Raw genomic sequence first — 20,172 nt, forward strand, 5'->3', positions numbered from 1 at the left:
TCTTGTCACTGGATCCAGATGGCTCCAGAGGAGAAAGTGAGACTGGTGACTTTGCACAGCCATCCCTCACTTAAATCCAATTCACTTGCATGTTATGAAATCACCTCCCTGATGTCATAGTCCTTTTTGAGAATGAAGGACTAACAATACAGTAAGTATTTGATAAATGTTTGTTTAATTGAGTGAAAATGCCTAGAAACCCTATCTTTAAGATCAACACTTGGTAAGGGACCCCAGTGATATAGAAACTATGTGTGATATGCTCCCAATGAGACTGTGGAATGTTCCCAAAATGAAGTGGAATATAGATGCCTTCTTCCTTGATTTATATAAAAAGGTGATTGATGGAATGGCCTTGTATGAACTGCCTCAATTTGCTGTGAAACTCTAACAGCACAGGTAATAGGTGGATAGTGGATAGAGCACCAGACCTAGAGTTAGGAAAATACATTCTAGCTGTATGACTGTAGGCAAGTAATTTAACCTCTTGGCTGCCTCAGGTTCATCAAATATAAAATGTGAATTGTTGTGAGCACCAAATGAAATAATATTTGTAAAGCTCTTAAGAGTAGGGCATGATGTATAAGTGCTTATTGCCTATTTCCCTTCTTTTAACAATGTGATATGCTGTTGGAGAAGTGGGGTGATCACTGACTTTCACAAAGCGCTTTTAATTTAAGGTAAGTATATGACTTCCTAAAAAAAGAGTTGCTGAAATGCCTGTGGTTTGTTTTTTATTTGCAAATAGGTTTTCTGAGGGCATCCTTACCCTCTTTAATAAGGAACTCAAGTCATACTTCACTAAAAAAAAAAGAAATTGAAAAAATTCAGAGCATTCCTTCTTCTTCATTCTTCCTAGTGTTATTTCATACATACATCTTCCTCTATTTCCTCCTTCATCCCTTTCTCAAATAAAGAGGTGGCCCCTCTCAATTCACTTGCACTGACTTTTGACCCCCATCCCCCCAACCTCTATAGCAGATTCTCTCTTTTATTATCTTCACTGTTCACCAATTTTCAATCTCTTCCTATTTACTAATTGCTTCTCCTGTCTACACATGCTCCCAAGTCTTTCCTACCCTTTAAAAATAAAAAATAAAAAACAAGAGGCAGCAAGGTGTAGAGTTGACTAGAGAACCACCCCTGGAGCCAGGAGGACCTGAGTTCAAATACTTAATGATTACCTAATTGTGTGACCTTGGGCAAGTCACTTAACCCCATTGCCTTGCAAAAAAGCCCCCCCCATAAAAAACAACCCTCATCTGACCATCTGATGGTCAAAGATCTGACCATTCCTGATAGGTACAGTTAAGAGCTCCTCTGAATTTGTCTTTTTGAGATGTCATATTTTCCAGAAATACTAGACTGGGAGTATTTGGAAGGCCCTGAATGTGATAAGAACAAAGCTCCTCTTCACACCTCCCCCCTCCACTTCCCCTTCCCCCTCAGCTGACATAATTTTTTAATATACCCTAAACTGAGCTCCCTCTATGTCTTTGGGAATCCAAACAGGCATCAGTCAGTCTTCACCTATATCACATTATACATTATATCCCTATTTGTACCTGGAAATTGTCTTTTACCTACTATCTCCAGGAGGAGTTGAGATATCATGGCAAGGAGCTATTGCCTTTATCTCATTACCAAAGTTATCAATACAAGCTGACTTTATCTTGAAACACTGATCTACAGTCAACATCTAAGTGTTGCTACCTTGTTGTAATTTTAATAAACTCCTTTTAATTCTCTTTGTCTATCCTATGTGTGCAGTTGTTTCCAGGTTGTCTCTCCAACCCAACCCCCCCCCCCCCCATTAGAATATAAGCCTCTTAAAGGCACTGATTATTTTCTCCTTTTTTTTAAAGCCTCTGAAACAGAGCATATTGCCTACTAGCCCTCAATTAATTCTAAACAGCCTGCCTTCAAGAACAGCTGCTGTGGTAAGTGCCATAGAGAATCACTTAGGCAGGATCAAAGAGAGATTGCTTCCCTGCATTGAGGATCACCAGGGGTTCAGAAGCTGCCAGAGTGAGCAATAACTGAACCTATTTTTACTTTCCAAGCTTGGAAAGACCCAGTCCAGTTAGAGATTGACCCTGAAGACAAAATCCTGGGTCCTACAAACAAAGGAGCAGCTCTGTCTACAGATCATGCTGTATTTGAAAATAAACTTGGTAGGACAAATCCTGTGTAGTGACTAGAGTACTTTCATTGAGAGAGAATGAGAGAGAGAGAGAGAGAGAGAGAGACAGACAGACAGACAGACACAGACAGAGACAGAGAGTCCCATATTTCACCCAAGAGGAAGTAAGTGTAACAAGTTGGGGATGGGGATATGATGGAGACTGCCAGCTCCTTTCATGTCAGCTTCTTTCCAGTTTTTTTTTAACTTCAGCATCCTGAAATGGAATTGGCATCATCTGTCTTCTTAATTGAAGCAAAAAGCTAGAAGTGTCCAAAGTCCAAAAAGGTTCAACAACTTGAAGAAAACTACAGGACTGAAGAATCCACCTCTCTCTGACAAAGGTGCAGGGCATTGTTCTCTACTAAAAAAGGAGAAAATCTCATACCCGTGGACTTTGGACCTGGGGTAATATTATTCTTCATTTTCAATTTTATATAATTTCAAGTCACTCTTCTGTTTTTCAGTCCAGCATGTACCAAATGGAGAGTCACTTGTGCCATATCCTCCCCACCAGTGGTGGCTCATTCCCAGTAAATCCTCTGCTATAGAGAGGTACACATGAACTGAAGGGGTAAAAATCACTATAAACTAAAAGGAAACAGGCAAGATTTCCTGAAAGAAGCATCAATTGAGTTGAATTTCACAGGATGGATAGAATGTGATGGGGAGGAGGCATTCCAGGTTTGTGATTGAAAAGGGTGGCAGGGATGGTTTGCAAGTGTGATGAATGAAAATGCCTGGACAGGCAGCCAATGCAGCTGAAGATGCAGCAATGAAATATTCCTATTTTGAAGAAAGACTGGATCTGCTCAGTGGTGTGTGCTGGAGACATTTTATATCTTCTAGTTATTAAATTTTCGGTGAAAGCATTTACACCTTGCGCAATCAGGGCTTGCTCTATTGTTTTGTTGATTTCTAGACTTAAGAAAATTTTGAATTAATGTTAGTAATGGACATTAAAATTAACATGTTTCATGTGTACATTCTTCCCCCTCCCTCCCCCCAACTGGTTCTTGTTTTTGTAAGGCAATTGGGGTTAAGTGACTTGCCCAAAGTCACACAGCTAGATAATTATTAAGTGTCTGGGGTCAAATTTGAACTCAGGTCCTCCTGACTCCAGGACCTAAGTGCCATCCACTGAACCACCTAGCTACTCCCAACTGGTTCTTTACATTTATCAGCATACCTTGGATACACTGATTGACAAAATTTTAGTGTTGCTGAAATAGGCTTATTCTGTAAAAGGATACCTTCTAGAAATTATTTTTCTAAGAAGGAAAAAAAACTCAATTTGGATTTAAGTATCTAGGGATCACCTAACACTTTATTAGATATAAGCAGAAGGGAATTTTAAATTAAAACTATTCCTTGTTTATTAGTCTCGAAACACTAGTGCTCTGAGAGGTTACAACCATTGATAGATTCCAGTTCTTTTGTGGTCAGATTTTTTTTAAGGTGACTAAAGCTGTTTATGATGACTAGTTTTCAAATTATTTTGGTCCAATTGCCAAAAAATCTTGCAAGGATAATAATCAAACTTATGAATTTAGAAGTTTCATTGTGTGAGCTTGTGAGCTCTTAGATTTGCTAAGATGTGGATAAAGCTGTCTTGGTTTTTGTTCAGTCATGTGTGACTCTTCATGATCCCATTTGGGATTCCTTGGGCAAAGATACTGGACTAATTTGCCATTTCCTTCTCCAGTTTGTATTACAGATGAGGAAACTGAGACCAACAGACTTGAATGACTTGCCCAGGGTCATACATCTAGTAAGCTTCTGGGTAGATATTTGAACAGCTCAGTCTACACTGCTAAAATACTTTAAATGACAATAATGACATTTTGTCATATCATCAGTATAGGCTTATCCTTAGGTATGATATTCAGTAATCTTTCATTTAAAATTCTGCTAGTATAACTCTTAATTTATAATAAAATTGAATTCAAAATATATTTTTCTTACTCTTACATTAATAAACAGATTTTTTAAACTTCAAAAAAATTTTTCATGGCATATTTACATTGGATTTGAACCAATGATCATATTTTACTTATAATTATAACTTTGTGTAATATGACCACTTCATATGATTCTTTATTCACACTAATCAAGGCCAATCTCTGAATACAGTTTAGTCCCTGGAAACTGATTGTGTGAGTTGTTTCTCTCCCAATGAAGCACCATAATGATGCAAAACAAAGTAATTTTCATAACCCAGCCCTGTGGAAGGTACTGACATGAGTAGGAGGCACAATGCCTAGGCTCTAGTGAAGGGAGGAGATAATCCACCACAATCTGAACAGGAATAAAAAACTATTGAACTACCCAAAAGGGAAATTGGTCAGTGATTTTTTTTTGTAATTTTTTCTTTATTATTTTATTTTATTTTTTTCCAATTACATGCAAAGGTAGTTTTCCACCTTCATTCATTTTCAAGTTTGCTGTTTTTCTACCACTTTCTCTTCCCTCCCTCCTCCTCATAGCAGGGAACCATCTGGTAAAAGTTGTATATGTACAATTCTGTTTAATATATTTCCATATTAGTCCTATTATGGAAACAGAAATTAGAGGGAAAGGGGGAAAAGCCATGAGAAAGAAAGAAAAAGCAAAAGTTTTAATAAGTGAACATAGTATGCTTTGCTTTGCATTCAGACTCCATAGATTTTTCTCTGGATGTGGATGGCATTTTTTTGAAAGATTTTATTTATTTTGAATTTTACAGTTTTTCCCCCAATCTTGCTTCCCTCCCCCCACCCCACCCCCATGTTGTGGATGGCATTTTCTATAACAGTTCTCTTAGGATTGTCCTTGATCACTGAACTACTGAGAGGAATTCAGTCTATCATGGTTGATCCATCTTACAATGTTGCCATAATGTGTTCTGTTCACTTCACTCAACATCAGTTCATACAAATCTCTCCAGGCTTTTCTAAATTCCAACTGCTCATGATTTCTTACAGAACAATAGTACTCCATAACATTTATATACCATAACTTGTTCAATCATTCCCTAATTGATGGGCATCTGCTCAATTTCCAATTCTTTCCCATTACAAAAAGATTTTCTATAAATACTTTTGTACATGTGGGTCTTTTGCCTTTTTTATGATCTCTTTGAGAGATAATCCTAATAATAGAAATAATGTTTGTACTTCATTTTTGAAGAAGACCATGACATCAGGGAAGTGACGCCATGACAAGCGCATGAACTGGATTTGAGTGAGGGGGGCTTTGCTAAGTCATCAACCTCACTTCCTCCAGAATCATCTGAATCCAGTGACCAGTTATGAATCAGAATGACTAGAGATAACCCTAGATTTGAGGCAGAGTTAAGTGATTTGCCCAAGGTCACACAGCTATTAAGTGTCCTAGGCCAAATTTGAACTTAGGTCCACCTGACTTCAGGGCTAGCACTCTACTCACTGCACCATCTTACTTGGTATTGCTGGATCAAAGAGTATATATAGTTTTATTGCCCTTTGGGTAGAGTCCTAAATTGCTCTCCAGACTGGTTGGGTCAGTTCACAATTCTACCAGCAGTGCATTAGTGTCCCAATTTTCCCATATCCTAACACTGATCATTTTCCTTTTTTGTTATCTTAGCCATAAGTGTGAGGAGTTGTTTTAATTTGCATTTCTCTAATTTTTTATATTTTTATATAATTTTATATAATTTATATAATTTTATATAATTATATAATTTCTATATTTTGTTTTTATATTGTCTGAATTTCTTCCAATATTGCCGAGGAAAACACCAGCAAATACACACATATATGTGTGTGTGTGTGTGTGTGTGTGTATATATATATATATGGACTGAAAATACAATGTTCAACACCTGTGTATCTCTTACTTTTTCAAAGGAGTGCTGGGGTGGTATCTTCTCATATTTCTTCTTTAGGGTCATATTAATTTTGTAGTACTCACTTTTTAAAAATGTTATTATTGATTTTAATATCACCATAATTTTTCCTAAGCATCCTTTCCCTTTCCTTCCCAGAATGCTATCCCATATAAGAAATATTTGTAATGGGGATAAATCAGCAACATTTCCAATAAGATCAGAGGTGAAACAAGAATGCTCATTATCACCACTATTATTCAATATTATATTAGAAATGACAGCTTTAGTAATAAGAAAAGAAAAAGAAATTGAAGGAATTAGAAAACAAAGCTTTCACAATGACAATTCCACCTAAATTAAATTGCTTATTCAGTGCCATGACAATTAAATCAGCAAAAAAACTATTTTACAGAGCTAGAAAAAATCTGGAGCAACAATAGGTCAAGAATATCCAGGGAATTAATGAAAAAAAAAATGCAAAGGAAGGTGGCCTAGTTGTAGCAGATCTAAAACTATGTCATAAAGTTGCTATCATCAAAATTGTCTGGTGCTGGCTAAGAAATAGAAAAGAGGATCAGTGGAATAGATTAAGTACAAAAGAAACAGCAGTAAATGACTATTATAATCTAAGGTTTGATAAAATCAAAAACTAGTTCTGAGATAAGAACTCACTATTTGACAAAAACTGCTGGGTAAACTGAAAAATAGTATGGTGAAAATTAGGCATAGACCCACATTTCACACCCTTTAGCAAAATAAGACTGAAAGAATACAGGATTTATACATAGGCCAATTAAGAGAACAAGAAACAGCCAATTTGTCAGATCTATGGAGAAGGGAGAAGTTTATTGAAAATATAAATTGCTAAATGGATGAATTTGACTTACTTAAATTAAAATGTTTTTGCAAAAACAAAACCAATGCAGCCAAGATTAGAAAAATGCAGAAAGCTGGGAAACAATTTTCACAACTAATGTTTCTGATAAAGGGCTCATTTCTAAAATATAGATCCCTTAACTGATAAATGGACAAAAGATATGAATAGGCAATTTTCAGATGAAGAAATTAAAGATATATATATATATATATATAGTCTTATGAAAAAATTCTCCAAATCATTATTGATAAGAGGAATGAAAATTAAAATAGCTTTGAGGTACTATCTTACATTTATCAGATTAGCTAAAATGACAAAGAAAAATGATCAATATTTGAGAGGATGTGAGAAAATTGGGACACTAATATATTGTTAGTGGAGTTGTAAACTGATTCAACCATTCTAGAGAGCAATTTGAAACTCTACCCAAAAAAGCAATAAAATTGTGCATACCCTTAGATTCAGCAATACCACTGCTAGCAGCTCTTTTTGTAGTGGCAAAGAATTGGATATTGGGGGGAATGGTCATCAATTTTTAAAAATTCCTTTTATGTTTTTCTTTCTTTCTCATGTTTTTCTCCCTTAGTTCTAATTCCTCTTTCACAATATGACTCATATGGAAATAAGTTAAACAGAATTCTACACGTACAATTTTTACCAGATTGTTCACTGACATAGGAGGGTGGAGGGAAGAGAAGGTAGTAGAAAAATGTCGAATCTGCAAATAAATGAATGTTGAAAACCACCTTTGGAAGTAATTTAAATTTTTTAAAGGATTAAAGAAAAGGAAAAATTTAGCATCCATACATTGAAAAATTCTAAAAATATGTTTATTCTTTATAAAATTATAATTGTATTATTCATTTGGACCTTTTTATATATAGTTGTTCTATATACAATAATATAGAGAATGTGGATATTGTTTTCTTAGCTTGGCTTACTTCTCTTTAAATCAATTCATAGAACTCTTTCCAAGCTTCTCTGTATTTCGTCAAATTCATCATTTCTTACACCATTACATTCATGTGCCACAATTTGTTTATTCATTTCCCAGTTGAAAGGCATCTACTTTGTTTTAAATTCTTTGCTATCACAAAAAAAAGTGCCAGTCTAAAAAAGCAAAAGATAAACTCATTTGATCCTCAAAACAATCCTGAGAGGAAGGTGCTATTATTATTCCTATTTTAGAGTTGAGGAAAGAAACTAAGGCAGACAGATATTGTGTTACATAGTGAGTATGTGAGACTGAATTTGAATGCAGGTCTTCCTGACACCAATCTCCAAGTTCTATCCACTGTGCCACCTACTTCTCCAAGAAAATGTATAAAATGTTAATAATGAGGGGCAACTAGGTGGTGTAGTGGATAAAGCACCAGCCTTGGAGTCAGGAGTACCTGGGTTCAAATCTGGTCTCAGACACTTAATAATTACCTAGCTGTGTGGCCTTGGGCAAGCCACTTAACCCCATTTGCCTTGCAAAAAAAAAACAACCTAAAAAAATGTTAATAATGAAGATTAAACTTTGAAATATGTTGTGCTTTTCAGAGAGATGTTTTTTAAACATCTATAACACACTTTTGTAAATCCAAGTGCTTTCTCACTAGGGATTATCTATAATTTATTTTCTGTTTATCTTTTATAATGTACATTTTTTTTATTTAGAATTTACATTTTAGGGGAAGTTAGGTGGTGCAGTGGATAGAGCACCAGCCCTGGAGTCAGGAGGATCTGAGTTCAAATTCGACCTCAGACACTTAATAATGGCCTAGCTGTATGACCTTGGGCAAGTCACTTAACCCATTGCCTTAAATAAAATTTTAAAATGTAAGAAATATTAAACCAACAAAAAAGAATCTCTATTCTTTGAACTCAGACAATTAATAATTGCCTAACTGTGTGACCTTGGACAAGTCACTTACTCCCTTTGCCTTAAATAAATAAATTTTTTTAAGAGTTTTTTTTAGGTTTTTGCTAGGCAATCCACTGCGCTGCCCCAAAAAAAGAGAGATTTTGAGAATTTACATTCTAAATGGAGACAATTTTTATATGTTGTAATTCCCCCGTTAAGAAAATAAGTTTCTTGAGGGCACATAATAGGCTTTTAATAAATGCATATCAGATTGATTTATGGATTGGCTCTTCCTCCTTTTTCCAAGACTCTTTTCTCTCTTCCAAAAAATACTACATTTCCCACAAGCCCTCGCGCTGGGAAATTGACGACGGTTTCATTTCCCCGCTGCCCTTTGCGCTTGCGCCGTGAGGGACTCTCCTCCCCTCGGCTTTATAGTCACTTCCGTTCCCTTCCTCTTCCTTTCCTGTCGCTGCAAGATGGCGGTGCAGATCTCCAAGAAGAGGAAGGTGAGAACCTTGAGGCTCCTGGGACCCGGGGAGGGATTGCGGGGCCTCATGGGGTGCCCAAGAAGGAATGGCCGCCGGGCCCCGGGTTCTGGGCACGCTTGGGTATCGCGAGGGGCCCCAGCGGAGGAGGATGGTGACGGATTGAAACTCCCGCCCCGGCTGCCTCCATGTTGCTCTTCGGGCTCTGGGCGCGTTGCCGGCCGAGCCCACGGGGGCGAGGGCCAGGGTCGGAGATGGCGCGCCGGTGAGCAGCCGCGGAGGGGGCCACCGAGGGGAGAGGCCTGGGGTCCTCCTGGCGGCCTGGCTGGGCCGGGGGGCCTGGATGCCATCTCAGGCCGCTGCCTTCCATCCCGGGCCCCCGCCTTAGGAACCGCCGACTGGGTCTTCCCAAGAGGGGGGCCTGGAAGGAAGGGCCGCCGGCGTAAGTGTTCTTTTCCCGGGGAGAATGAGTTCATTTGTTTATCCGGCTCCTGCTTTGGCCCTCTGCTGATTGCTAACCTGGTTTGATTTCCTGCCCTTTTTTAATTTTAAGTGCCACCCTACATTCAAATTGTAATAGGAGTTCATGGTTATATGTACCTGAAGGCAAGCCAACGGGCATTTATTAATACTGTAATAGTCATTATCATTGAGATAAGCCTTATCCTCCCACCACTGACAAAATCATTTTTCTAGCAAAGAGAATATTTACCCCGCTGCTGCTTCCTTCAGCCCCCCCCCTCCCTTTATAAGAGGACCAAATTAATCATTGAAGGAGTGGCGCTCTCATTCATTTTGCAGGTTGGATATGACAAATACATATTAAACAGGCTTTCTTGTTGCTTAGCTCTTTAAAAGAAAAAAGAATTGTGATAGGAAACATCCTGATACCATGTGTTTTAATTGCATAATTGTAAAAGCTAGTTGCTGTATAGTGCCTTGGAGTTGGCAAAGTACTGTACAGGTCTTTCACTTGTATCTACCTAAGAATCTTAGGAGTAGGTGCTATTATTTCATTTTACATATGAGGAATTGAGGCAGGCCTGCTAAATGACTTGCCCATACTTAGCAAGGGTCTGAGACTTTCTGAATCCCATAATGCTGCTTAAGACTAGGATTTTAGTGTATAAAATTAAATAATGTTGGTTTTCATTTATAGTGGTGTCCATTTGCAGCTGTGGCATCCTTTACTGTTTGTAAAGTGAGCTCAGGTAGGTGGTATTAGAGCTGTCCCTTTTTTTCAAATGACGAAGCAGCTGCAGGAAATGTAAAATTAAACTATTCTGACTCATAACTATTTGCTGACAGGGTTCGAGACTCCAATCCAGATGTTTTGGGTTGATTTTAGAATTTTCAGTTCTATTGATACTTAAGTGGATCAAAAGAAGGTAGGCTGGTGGAGATTGAGGAGATTAACTATTACTCAGGTTCTTTGGGTAGGGGTTGTAGTTTGACACTTATTTCCTGGGATTATGAAGATTACCAAGTATTCACAGTAATGATGCCACTTAACACATAGCTTAGTACTTTTGCTTAACGACTAAGACATTCAATGGGAGCCAGGTGTAGATAGGGTGCCATGCTTGAAGTCAGGAAGACATTATAGATCTATACATAGACATTAGCTCTCTGACCCTGGGCAAATCACTTAACCCTGCTTGCCTCATTTGTAAAGTGACTGGGGAGAAAAAAATGGCAAACAACTCCATATCTTTGCCAAGAAAACCCCAAATGGGATCATAGTTGAACATGACTGATAACCTCACCCAGAATTCTCTCCCAATGCCACATTGAAGGGATCCTAACTATTGCTGTAGCTAATTGGTGTCAAAGCTACCTGAAAGAGGTTTCAGTTTAATGACTATAACTTGTAGAAGGGAGAGAAGTGCTTTAAAAGTAGATAACATAACAAATTTAATGACAAAACTTATTGGAAAAAGTTAAAATTGTTTTGGTAATATAACTTGACAAATCATAATTGAATTGCAACTGTAGGTGGGCTACAGATATAAAAACTTGCAAAAAGAATACTGTAAACATCCTTATTTGTAAAATTTATCATAAACAAAAGAATTTTAGGAGCAGCTAGGTAGCACAATGTATAGAACTTTGGTTCTGGAGATAGGAGGGACTTGAGTCAAATCCAGGCTCAAATGCTTGACAATTTACTAGCTCTGACCTTGGGCAAATCACTTAACCTTGATTTCTTCCATACAGGACCATCTCCAGTCATCCTGATTCATATGTGGTCACTGGACCCAGATGGCTCAGGAGAAGAAAGTGAGACTGGTGACTTAGCACTTCACCCCCTCACTCAAATCTAGTTCATAAAATTGTCATGGCATCATCTCCCTGATGTCCTGGTTTTCTTAGAGAATGAAGGACAAATTGGTTATTACAACCAATTCTTTGTAACTAGCATTATATAGGAGAGGTAGTATGTTCCATCAAGTCATTGAAGAGTAGGCTTTAGATACTTTTGACTCTTCCTTAACAGCAGTTTGATCATGAGAGTTTGCACAGCCTTTGCTCAGTAACTACTCAACTGATCTGAACTTTGAATTGGGAATCAGATAATCTGGGTCCTAGACCCAACTCTTCTGTACTTTTACAGAGTACTTTTTACTAACCCATTATTCTAACCTTTGACTTGATAAATCAGGTAGACCTAGATCTGGTGGTCACAGACTGTATTCTTTGGGTATTCAATCAACCAGATAGATAATAGCATCTACCTGAAAGGATGGTTGATGGGATCAAATAAGATATTTGTCAAGCAATTTCTAAATGTTTAAATTGCCATAAATGCAAAAGTTATTTAAAAAATACCCCCTTCAATGAAGATACGATGACGAGTCTGATAGGAAGTGGACTCTTCTGTTCAGGTGGTCTACTCTGCTGCGTTCTGCAGACCAGAATTTAGACTCCTGGCCCTAAGGAACTTCCTCAAGAAGATCTAGAGGCATTTGTCTGAGAAGGGTTAATAGACTTAAAGCAGAGCAGAAAACTAGCAGGGCTTTGTAGTAAGAATATAAACTCTTTTCTTTTCTCTTCAGTTTGTTGCTGATGGCATCTTCAAAGCTGAACTGAATGAGTTTCTCACCAGGGAGCTGGCTGAGGATGGCTATTCCGGGGTGGAGGTTCGGGTTACCCCAACCAGGACAGAAATCATCATCTTGGCCACCAGGTAAATGTACCACTTAATTCTGTAAGTCTCTGAGCAGCTGTGTAGTGAATAGGATGCCCGCTAAAATTTAGTCATAAGAAACAAGATGTAATTATAAGATTATCATTATAGTTTCTTTTTAAATTGACTTCTTCCTATTTTAAGTTATATCTCAGTCCTGAACCATCATTTAATCTTTGCAGTTTGCTGTAGACCTGCACAAGCTATTTTTAATATTTAGTGTGGGGTGGATTGACTTCAAAGTACTCCTAACTCCAGGGCTGGTGTTCTATCCACTGCTCCACCTACCCACCCCTTCAACTAAGATTTTTGTAAGCAATGAGCTCTGTTTATGTCTCGGGACACTCACTGGCTATATGATTTGGTAGGTGACAGAAAGGTATAGTGATTAAGAATTAAAAGTTCTGGGGCTGCTTGGTGGCACAGTACCTGAGTTCAAGTCCAGCTTCCAGACAGTAATTACCTAGCTGTGTGACCTTTGGGCAAGCCACTTAACCCCATTGTCTTGCAAAAAAAAAAAAGAATTAGAATTCTCATCTCAGCTATCTATATCCAATAAATCCTGAATGAAGATTTTGTAGAGTAAATTTCCCTGCAAAGTAGGAAATCATGAGAACTTCAGGTGAAGGTGCTCTGGGTCAAAAATTAACCGTGTATCCTAAGTCTTAGTTTAGCTTTAAAAATTAGAGGAATTGGGACATTCTATGTTGTGAGGCAAAGCTGCACTTAGGCCCATGTTCTCTCCAAAAGTCTTCATTTAAGTTTAAGCTATTGAAGCTTAAAAGACTTGAGACATTTGTAAGGTAAAAGGGACTTGAAGTCCTATTGTGGGTATGAATTTCTTAGACATTCCTGAAAAGACCAACTAGTCTGATCACTGCTAGTAATCAGAAATGATCTTTGAAGAGGTGACCAGTCAGTTTTGAGTAGGGCTAATAATGGTTAAGTTGTTGCCTGTTGAATTTCCTTTGACTTTTCACACATGTGCTCCTGGGTGAGATAGAATGTAAGCTTTTCTTAGGCATTTAACAGCTGCCAAACTGACTTCCCGTGAATGCTCCTTCCAGTGATCCCCTTTGCCTCCACTTGCAGGACTCAGAATGTCCTTGGGGAGAAGGGTCGCCGCATACGTGAACTGACAGCTGTAGTTCAGAAGAGGTTTGGATTCCCTGAAGGCAGTGTTGAGGTGAGTGTGACCTTTGGCTGAAGTTTTAATCCTTGTTAATACAATCTTTGCTGGAAAACTTTTGTACAAGAAACAAATGAGGGAAATGCAGCTGCTCTTCAGGAGATGAGATTTGTGGGATACCTAACTCTTCAAATATCTGAAAGGAGGAGGCAGATTGGTTCTTTTAGGCTTCTCTTAGCCAAACTAGTTATCTTGAAGGTCTTGGCCTGTTGGCAACTTAGTGCAGTGAGGTTTTTTAAAGCTATAAACTGGTCCCTGTGTAGCAGGGACTTTTTAGTTCCTTATTTTTAGAGGGAGAAGCAATGTGGAACTTGTCCTTTTGTTATTCTTTGGAAGCCTTCAGTAGATTTTTGTTTAAAGTTTGACCATCTCATTAAATTTTTAATTTGACTTAAAACATGTGGTGTATATAATATAGACACCACAAATAAGAGCAGAAGAATCTTGTCATGTGCTTAGTCTCAACAAGGTTTGCATTTGGGTTCATTGTTTTGATCTTTTAAAGTTGTATGCTGAGAAGGTGGCCACCAGAGGTCTCTGTGCTATTGCTCAGGCTGAGTCCCTGCGTTACAAACTCCTGGGAGGTCTTGCTGTGCGCAGGTAAGTTTCTCAATCCTCTAGAATTTAATTTGTAAAATAGGCAGAATCTGCCTTGTAATCCATCCAGCTGTCATTATTTCTTTGAGGACTTGATTTCATCAGCAGCCTTTATTTCCATTATATATTAACTGAACTGCCTTAGAATTTGTAGATTTCCATGTCCAGAAAAATTCATGCCAACTCAAGTTGGTCCTTAGAGATGGGATGTTAGGGATTATGGTCTTTAGGACCCCACCCATATACTTTCTGGTACGATGCAGTGGCAAGTCAGATCTGTTCACTAGCTTTCAAACCTTAAGAAACTTTACTTTTCTGGACCTCAATTTCTTCACCTATAAGATGTGGTAGTGGGGTGGGGGGAACAGAACACTAGCAGTTATAGTTTAGGAGTTATTTCTTGGGGATTAGCTTGCATATGTTAAGTGTTTAATCTCAACAGGGAAGCCATAGTTGGGCTGAACCTTTCTAATGCTGATTGGGTCTTGGATCTACTAAAGTGAATGTTTTTGTTGGTGAATCACATGTATGAGGTTGTGGCATCTCCCTTGCAGTTCTCTACTTTCACCAAATATTTAGTGTCTTGTTAGTTGACAGTCTATTTTTTTTTACCTCTGACCCTGAAGGGCCTGCTATGGTGTCCTCCGCTTCATTATGGAGAGTGGAGCAAAGGGCTGTGAAGTGGTGGTGTCTGGTAAACTCAGAGGCCAGAGGGCCAAGTCCATGAAGTTTGTGGATGGCTTGATGATCCACAGTGGAGACCCCGTCAACTACTATGTCGACACAGCTGTGCGCCACGTTCTACTCAGACAGGGTGAGCCTCTGCAAAAACTTTGCTGCAACTTGGTGTTGCCACAGGTAGCTTATGCCTTGAGGAATTGAATTCAGGAAGGGAAGTGGATGGGTCGGGATCCTGGATCAGCAACCCTTCCCCCAGGACTCTTGGAGTACTCCATTGCTGCTGTAATCCCCTTCTGTGATGACAAGATGACGAGTCAGAAAGGACACATCCTGCTCTGAATCCCCTGACACTGGCATGTTCTTTGTCACTGTTCATGGGGGGCCTTTGCTCTAATGTGTCTTGTTTTTGGTTGATCTAGAGGCATTTGTCTGAGAAGGGAGTAGAGAACTTTTCTGTACTGGAAAGTTACTAGATACTATCAGATCTTTGTTTCAAACTACCTAAATGAAGCTGCTTTATATTTAACCTTGGTGCCATTCAGGTGTGTTGGGAATTAAAGTCAAAATCATGTTGCCCTGGGACCCAAGTGGCAAGATTGGCCCTAAGAAGCCCCTGCCTGATCATGTGAGCATCGTAGAGCCCAAGGATGAGATTCTTCCTACCACCCCCATCTCAGAGCAGAAGAGTGGGAAGGCAGAGCAACCAGCCATGCCCCAGCCAGTGCCCACTGCCTAACAGGTCAGTCTGTAGAAATACATTTGGGTAGAAACGGGGGAAAAAAAGGTAGTAAGAGTGTGTGTGCGCCTGTTTTAATGCCCATCAGTCCTGAAAGGTTTGTTCTGCCTGGAATGTTTGAGTTGCTAGGGAAGCCAGAGGTCATTTTGATGGACAGACCTCAAAAGTATCACAACTTTTCAAAATGGATTTTTATCCATTGCCTGTTTTGCACCTTAGCCCTGTGAAGGAAATAGGATAGGGGCTTGGTCCATTTGAGTCTCTGAGAAATTGAAGTGTCTCAGCCCTGAATATAGGACTAATGACAGATGTGAGATTCTAAGAAATAGAGCTTTTAGCTTTATTGGTTGGTAAAAGTGTCAGAGGCTGGAAAAGACCATAGAACATGGAATGTAAGGCCAGTAGAGACATGAGGTGATTCCATTTATAGAGCAGGAAATGGGCTCAGAGAAGTGATTTGCTCAATATCACATTCCCCACTGCCTTTCCTATTTTTCTCTTCTGCCTGTCTAGTGATATCCTCTAACTCCCAGGAGAATGAGTTACTACCATTTTGGGGCATTCTGATTGTTCAGAAGTTCTTAAATGGAGCCCACATTTCATCTCTTGTGGGATAGAATGAATTGTTACCTGGTTTTCCTTTTTTGCTTATTGATTTTAGTCTAGCTGTTGTGGTAGACTTCCTATCCCCACCAATGGAAATCTTTTAGCACCTTTAATGTCTTCCAATGTCAATGTCCTCTTATCACATTTTGTCTGCTTCAGTATATATTTGTATGCCTGTCTCTTAACCACACTATATTGAAAACTTTGCTGTCACCTTTTACTTGTCTTGCATGTAACAACTATTTAATAAATGTTAAATTGAAAATATTCTGCTTTCCTTTTATTTTCAATTATCCTAGCTCTTTGGAGCTAAACAGGACATGTGTACTCCTTCCCCTTTCTAGCTCTTTAGATATGTGAGGAAGGCAGAGTCAGTGTATGGAAATACCTGGACCAGATATTTGGTTTCTACTTATTCCCTGTATGGCTTTGGGTGAATCACCCTTTTTAGGGAATTGGGACTACTTTATCAAGGGTCCCCTCTGGCTTTTTTTTTTTAGGTTTTTTTTTGGTAAGGCAAATGGGGTTAAGTGGCTTGCCCAAGGCCACACAGCTAGGTAATTAATAAGTGTCTGAGACTGGATTTGAACCCAGGTACTCCTGACTCCAGGGCCACTCCACTGCACCACCTAGCCACCCCATCCCCTCTGGCTTTCAAGCCATTTTGTTCCCAGAAGAACTTGTGTGTTCAACAATACCTTGGTAGAAATGGTCCAAGCCCAAATTTTTTTTAATAACTGTTTCAGAGAGTACTACTTTAGGATGTTCTAGTTCAGGCTGTGTTAATTCTTTATACGTTTGAGCAAATCTTTTCCCCTCTGTCTCAGTTTCCTTATCTATAAAAAAGATAGTCCCTTCTTGCCTCCAGTCAAGGCTAGTGTGGAGTAAAGAGCTAAGTAGTTAAAAGTTATTGTTATAATTAACTAGATGTTAACTGGCTTTAAGAATTGGCCACTGGGATGTTGATAAAGGGGATTAAAATGATTTCAATATTTTGGTATAATAAATCTAAATCAGATGGGGAAGGAGTGAGGGAATCTGTAATCACTGACCTTATTCATCATATAACTACCTAGTGGGATGGGGGGGGCATTAAGACAAAAACTAAGTAGGGGGGAATATAATACCATATGTGATACAAGATGGTAGATTTTTATTGAGGGGGAAATCTTGAAATGCTTCATAGATACGGCTTGATTCTGCTTTTAAAGGTGCTCAGGCAGGAATAGCATAGGTCTGGTTATGGGCACAGAGGAATAAATTTGAGTTATTATAGGTGCGTGATTGAAGGTAGGATGATGGAAAACCTTGAATGCTAAGCAAGAGTTAGAACTTGATTTGGTAGTCAGTAGAAAACCTGAAGTGTGAGAAGACTGGTGATATGACTAGATTTATGCATAACTTAAGTCTGCTGTTGGGAACACTAGTCCATTGGGATGATAATGAGAATCTTATGGTGATAACAGTGGGATGGATGTGAGAGATGTGGAGATCAGAAACTGCTAATTGACTTTTCCTTCTCCCTCACCTCTCATATCCAAAGAGAACACCAGTTTCTAGACTTTAGAGTTGCTGCTTTGATCTAACTTTTTTGTCTTATTTTGGTTTCAAGGACTCTGACACCTGGAATGGTGTGCCCGAAGCTCTTCTGTAAAAGATCTTTAATAAAATCTTTTAAAAAAAACAAACACTCTGGTCATTGCATTTTCTTAAAATGTGGGCAGATTACCATTAATAGATGAACAAATTCATCCATAAAAACTTGCCTCAGATTTTCCATCTTTGAGACATTTTGTTTCATCTCATTTAGGATGCCCTGTAAGTATTTACTTAATGAACAAATGAAATTTCTTAAGTACAGAAGAATTTTTAAAGTGCTGTGAAAGACCAAAAGGAAGTCTTTGGGATGGTTAAAAAATAAACTTGTCTGGTTTCTGTGATTTGAACAAAGTCATTTAACCAAGACTAATTTCCTCGCATTTATTTCACATGGTTAGAAAAAATAATATGTTAAAGTTTGTAAGCTTATAAGAAAGAAGTTCCTTGAGTGAGATGAATAGCTATGAAGATCAGTCTAATAAGCAAGGGGAAAAAAAGCAGGGCAACACAATATCTGAAGTATGAAAGGAACCTGAAATTTAATTTCTTGCCTATAATTATAGATCTACATGAGCAGTTGGACCACCTTTTAAAATGATTTTTATATTCCTAAAAGCATGATTTAGTGGTTAGAGAGCCTGCCTGGAAACTACAAAGACACTGACACATGAAACTGGTTCTATGACATGGTGCAGTGATAGCACATCTAAAGTCTTAAAGGTGCGGATAGAAGGTGTCCTGATGCACAATTCTATATCAATGAAATGATGCATCCATCCCTTAGCTATCCATACCAATGTTGTATAGAATGAGAAGCAATGGGCCTCCCAGGGTCCTCCAATGGTTGTTAGCTTTGATCCTTGTTATCCTTTTGCCATTTATCTTTTGGGTAAAAATGGACCTTCTAAATGTGACTCATTCCTATATCACTTTCAATATGTTAAGGTTTTCCTCACCTTCACTTTTATTAGGAACCTGGAACATCAGATTCTTATATCCTCTCCATCTCCCTATGTCTGTCCAAAACTCATGTTGCTTCCAAGTCACCATCTAACCATCATTGATTTTTTTTTTGTTTAAAGTGAGTTCTATGTTATTACATGGCCAAAGTAAACTTTTGACTTCAGTATTTGGCCTTCCAGTGAATGTTAATTTTTATACTTTTTAATTTTATTCCTCCCCCACCTTACATGCAAAAGCAAGTTTCAACATTTCAGTTCCAAATTCTCTCCCCACCAGGCCCCACTTTCCCCATTGAGAAAGCAAGTTATTTGATATAGGTTAAGATAGCTATAGGGGCAGCTATGTAGCGCAGTGAATAGAGCACTGGCCCTGGAGTCAGCAGTTCAAGTGTGACTTCAGACACTTCATTACCTAGCTAGCTGTGTGGCCTTGGGCAAAAAAACCATTTAACCCCATTTACCTTGCAAAATCCTAAAAAGAATAAAAGGCTAGTCAATTAAAAGTAACCCCCCCCAAAAAAAATGGGTGAAAAGGTACTCTTAGATCTGTATTCAGACACCATCACCTCTGCCTTTTGAGATAGTATTCTTTATCACAACTCCTTCAGGTCTTTGTTGGATCACAGCATTGCTGAGAAAAGGTCACTTCTAACTGCTCATCCTGCAAATTGATGTTACTTTGTATACAATACATTTCTCACTACAGAATTGTTGCATCATTTCACAACTCCAGTAGGGCATTGGTGCCTCAGTTTGCTTCTATCCCTTCCAACAGTTGTCATTTTCTCCTGTCCTATTAGCCAATCCAAGGAGGTACCACAGAATTGGTCCAATTCTCATTTCTGTCATTGAGAGAGCACTGGTCCTGGAGTCAGGAAGACTTGAATTCAAATCCAACCTCAGACACTTAATAATTACTTAGTTGGGCAAATTACTTAACCCCCTTGGAAAAAACGAATTTTAAAATGATTAAATAGGTTGCATTGACAGCCTCATCTGAAAACTTTCTCGATATTTGTCAATAGGGCCTTTTTATCCATTTCACTGTTCTCTATGTTGAGAAATGGGGTCTTTATCAGAAACTTGTTTCAATATTTGCTAACTACATTTTTTTTTTCATTTAAGGCAATGGGGACATGCCTGATGTCACACAGCTAGGCAATTAAGTGTCTGAGGTCAGATCTTAACTCAGGTCCTGACTAAAGGGCCGGTGTGCTATGCACTGCACCATCTAGCTGCTCCTCCTTTTGAAGAACCTCTGGAGAAAATTTGGACCTTTCTTGACAGGGCAGTTTCTGCTAAGTGTTTTTCCCTCCATCCCATTTCTCCCTCCCCCATCCCATTATATTCCCTCTTTTATTCTATCCCT

The 20,172-nt window shown here is 38.6% G+C and overlaps 1 protein-coding gene and 2 non-coding genes across 3 annotated transcripts; all 3 read left to right on the forward strand.

Moving 5' to 3' along the window:
- Window positions 1–9,176: 9,176 nt before the first annotated feature.
- Window positions 9,177–17,930, forward strand: RPS3 (ribosomal protein S3). The gene is made up of 7 exons (XM_074216887.1): window positions 9,177–9,267; window positions 12,303–12,433; window positions 13,526–13,619; window positions 14,128–14,222; window positions 14,846–15,033; window positions 15,443–15,639; window positions 17,855–17,930. The coding sequence occupies exons 1-6, from the start codon at window positions 9,238–9,240 to the stop codon at window positions 15,634–15,636; spliced, it is 732 nt and encodes a 243-aa protein (XP_074072988.1). The 5' UTR covers window positions 9,177–9,237; the 3' UTR covers window positions 15,637–15,639; window positions 17,855–17,930.
- LOC141510658 (small nucleolar RNA SNORD15) lies at window positions 12,079–12,225 on the forward strand. Its single transcript, XR_012475089.1, has one exon. It is a non-coding gene; the product is annotated as a small nucleolar RNA SNORD15 (small nucleolar RNA).
- On the forward strand, window positions 15,191–15,338 carry LOC141510657 (small nucleolar RNA SNORD15). The gene has a single exon (XR_012475088.1). It is a non-coding gene; the product is annotated as a small nucleolar RNA SNORD15 (small nucleolar RNA).
- Window positions 17,931–20,172: the final 2,242 nt, after the last annotated feature.

This window comes from Macrotis lagotis, chromosome 1 (genome assembly GCF_037893015.1).
Source record: "Macrotis lagotis isolate mMagLag1 chromosome 1, bilby.v1.9.chrom.fasta, whole genome shotgun sequence".
In the NCBI taxonomy this organism is placed as follows: domain Eukaryota; kingdom Metazoa; phylum Chordata; class Mammalia; order Peramelemorphia; family Peramelidae; genus Macrotis; species Macrotis lagotis.

Excerpts from the sequence above, each read along its gene's own strand:
- RPS3 (XM_074216887.1), top strand. The coding sequence starts at position 9,238 with ATGGCGGTGCAGATCTCCAAGAAGAGGAAG. Across the intron at positions 14,223-14,845 it reads GGAGGTCTTGCTGTGCGCAG|GGCCTGCTATGGTGTCCTCC; the intron begins GTAAGTTTCTCA and ends CTGACCCTGAAG. Across the intron at positions 15,034-15,442 it reads CCACGTTCTACTCAGACAGG|GTGTGTTGGGAATTAAAGTC; the intron begins GTGAGCCTCTGC and ends GGTGCCATTCAG.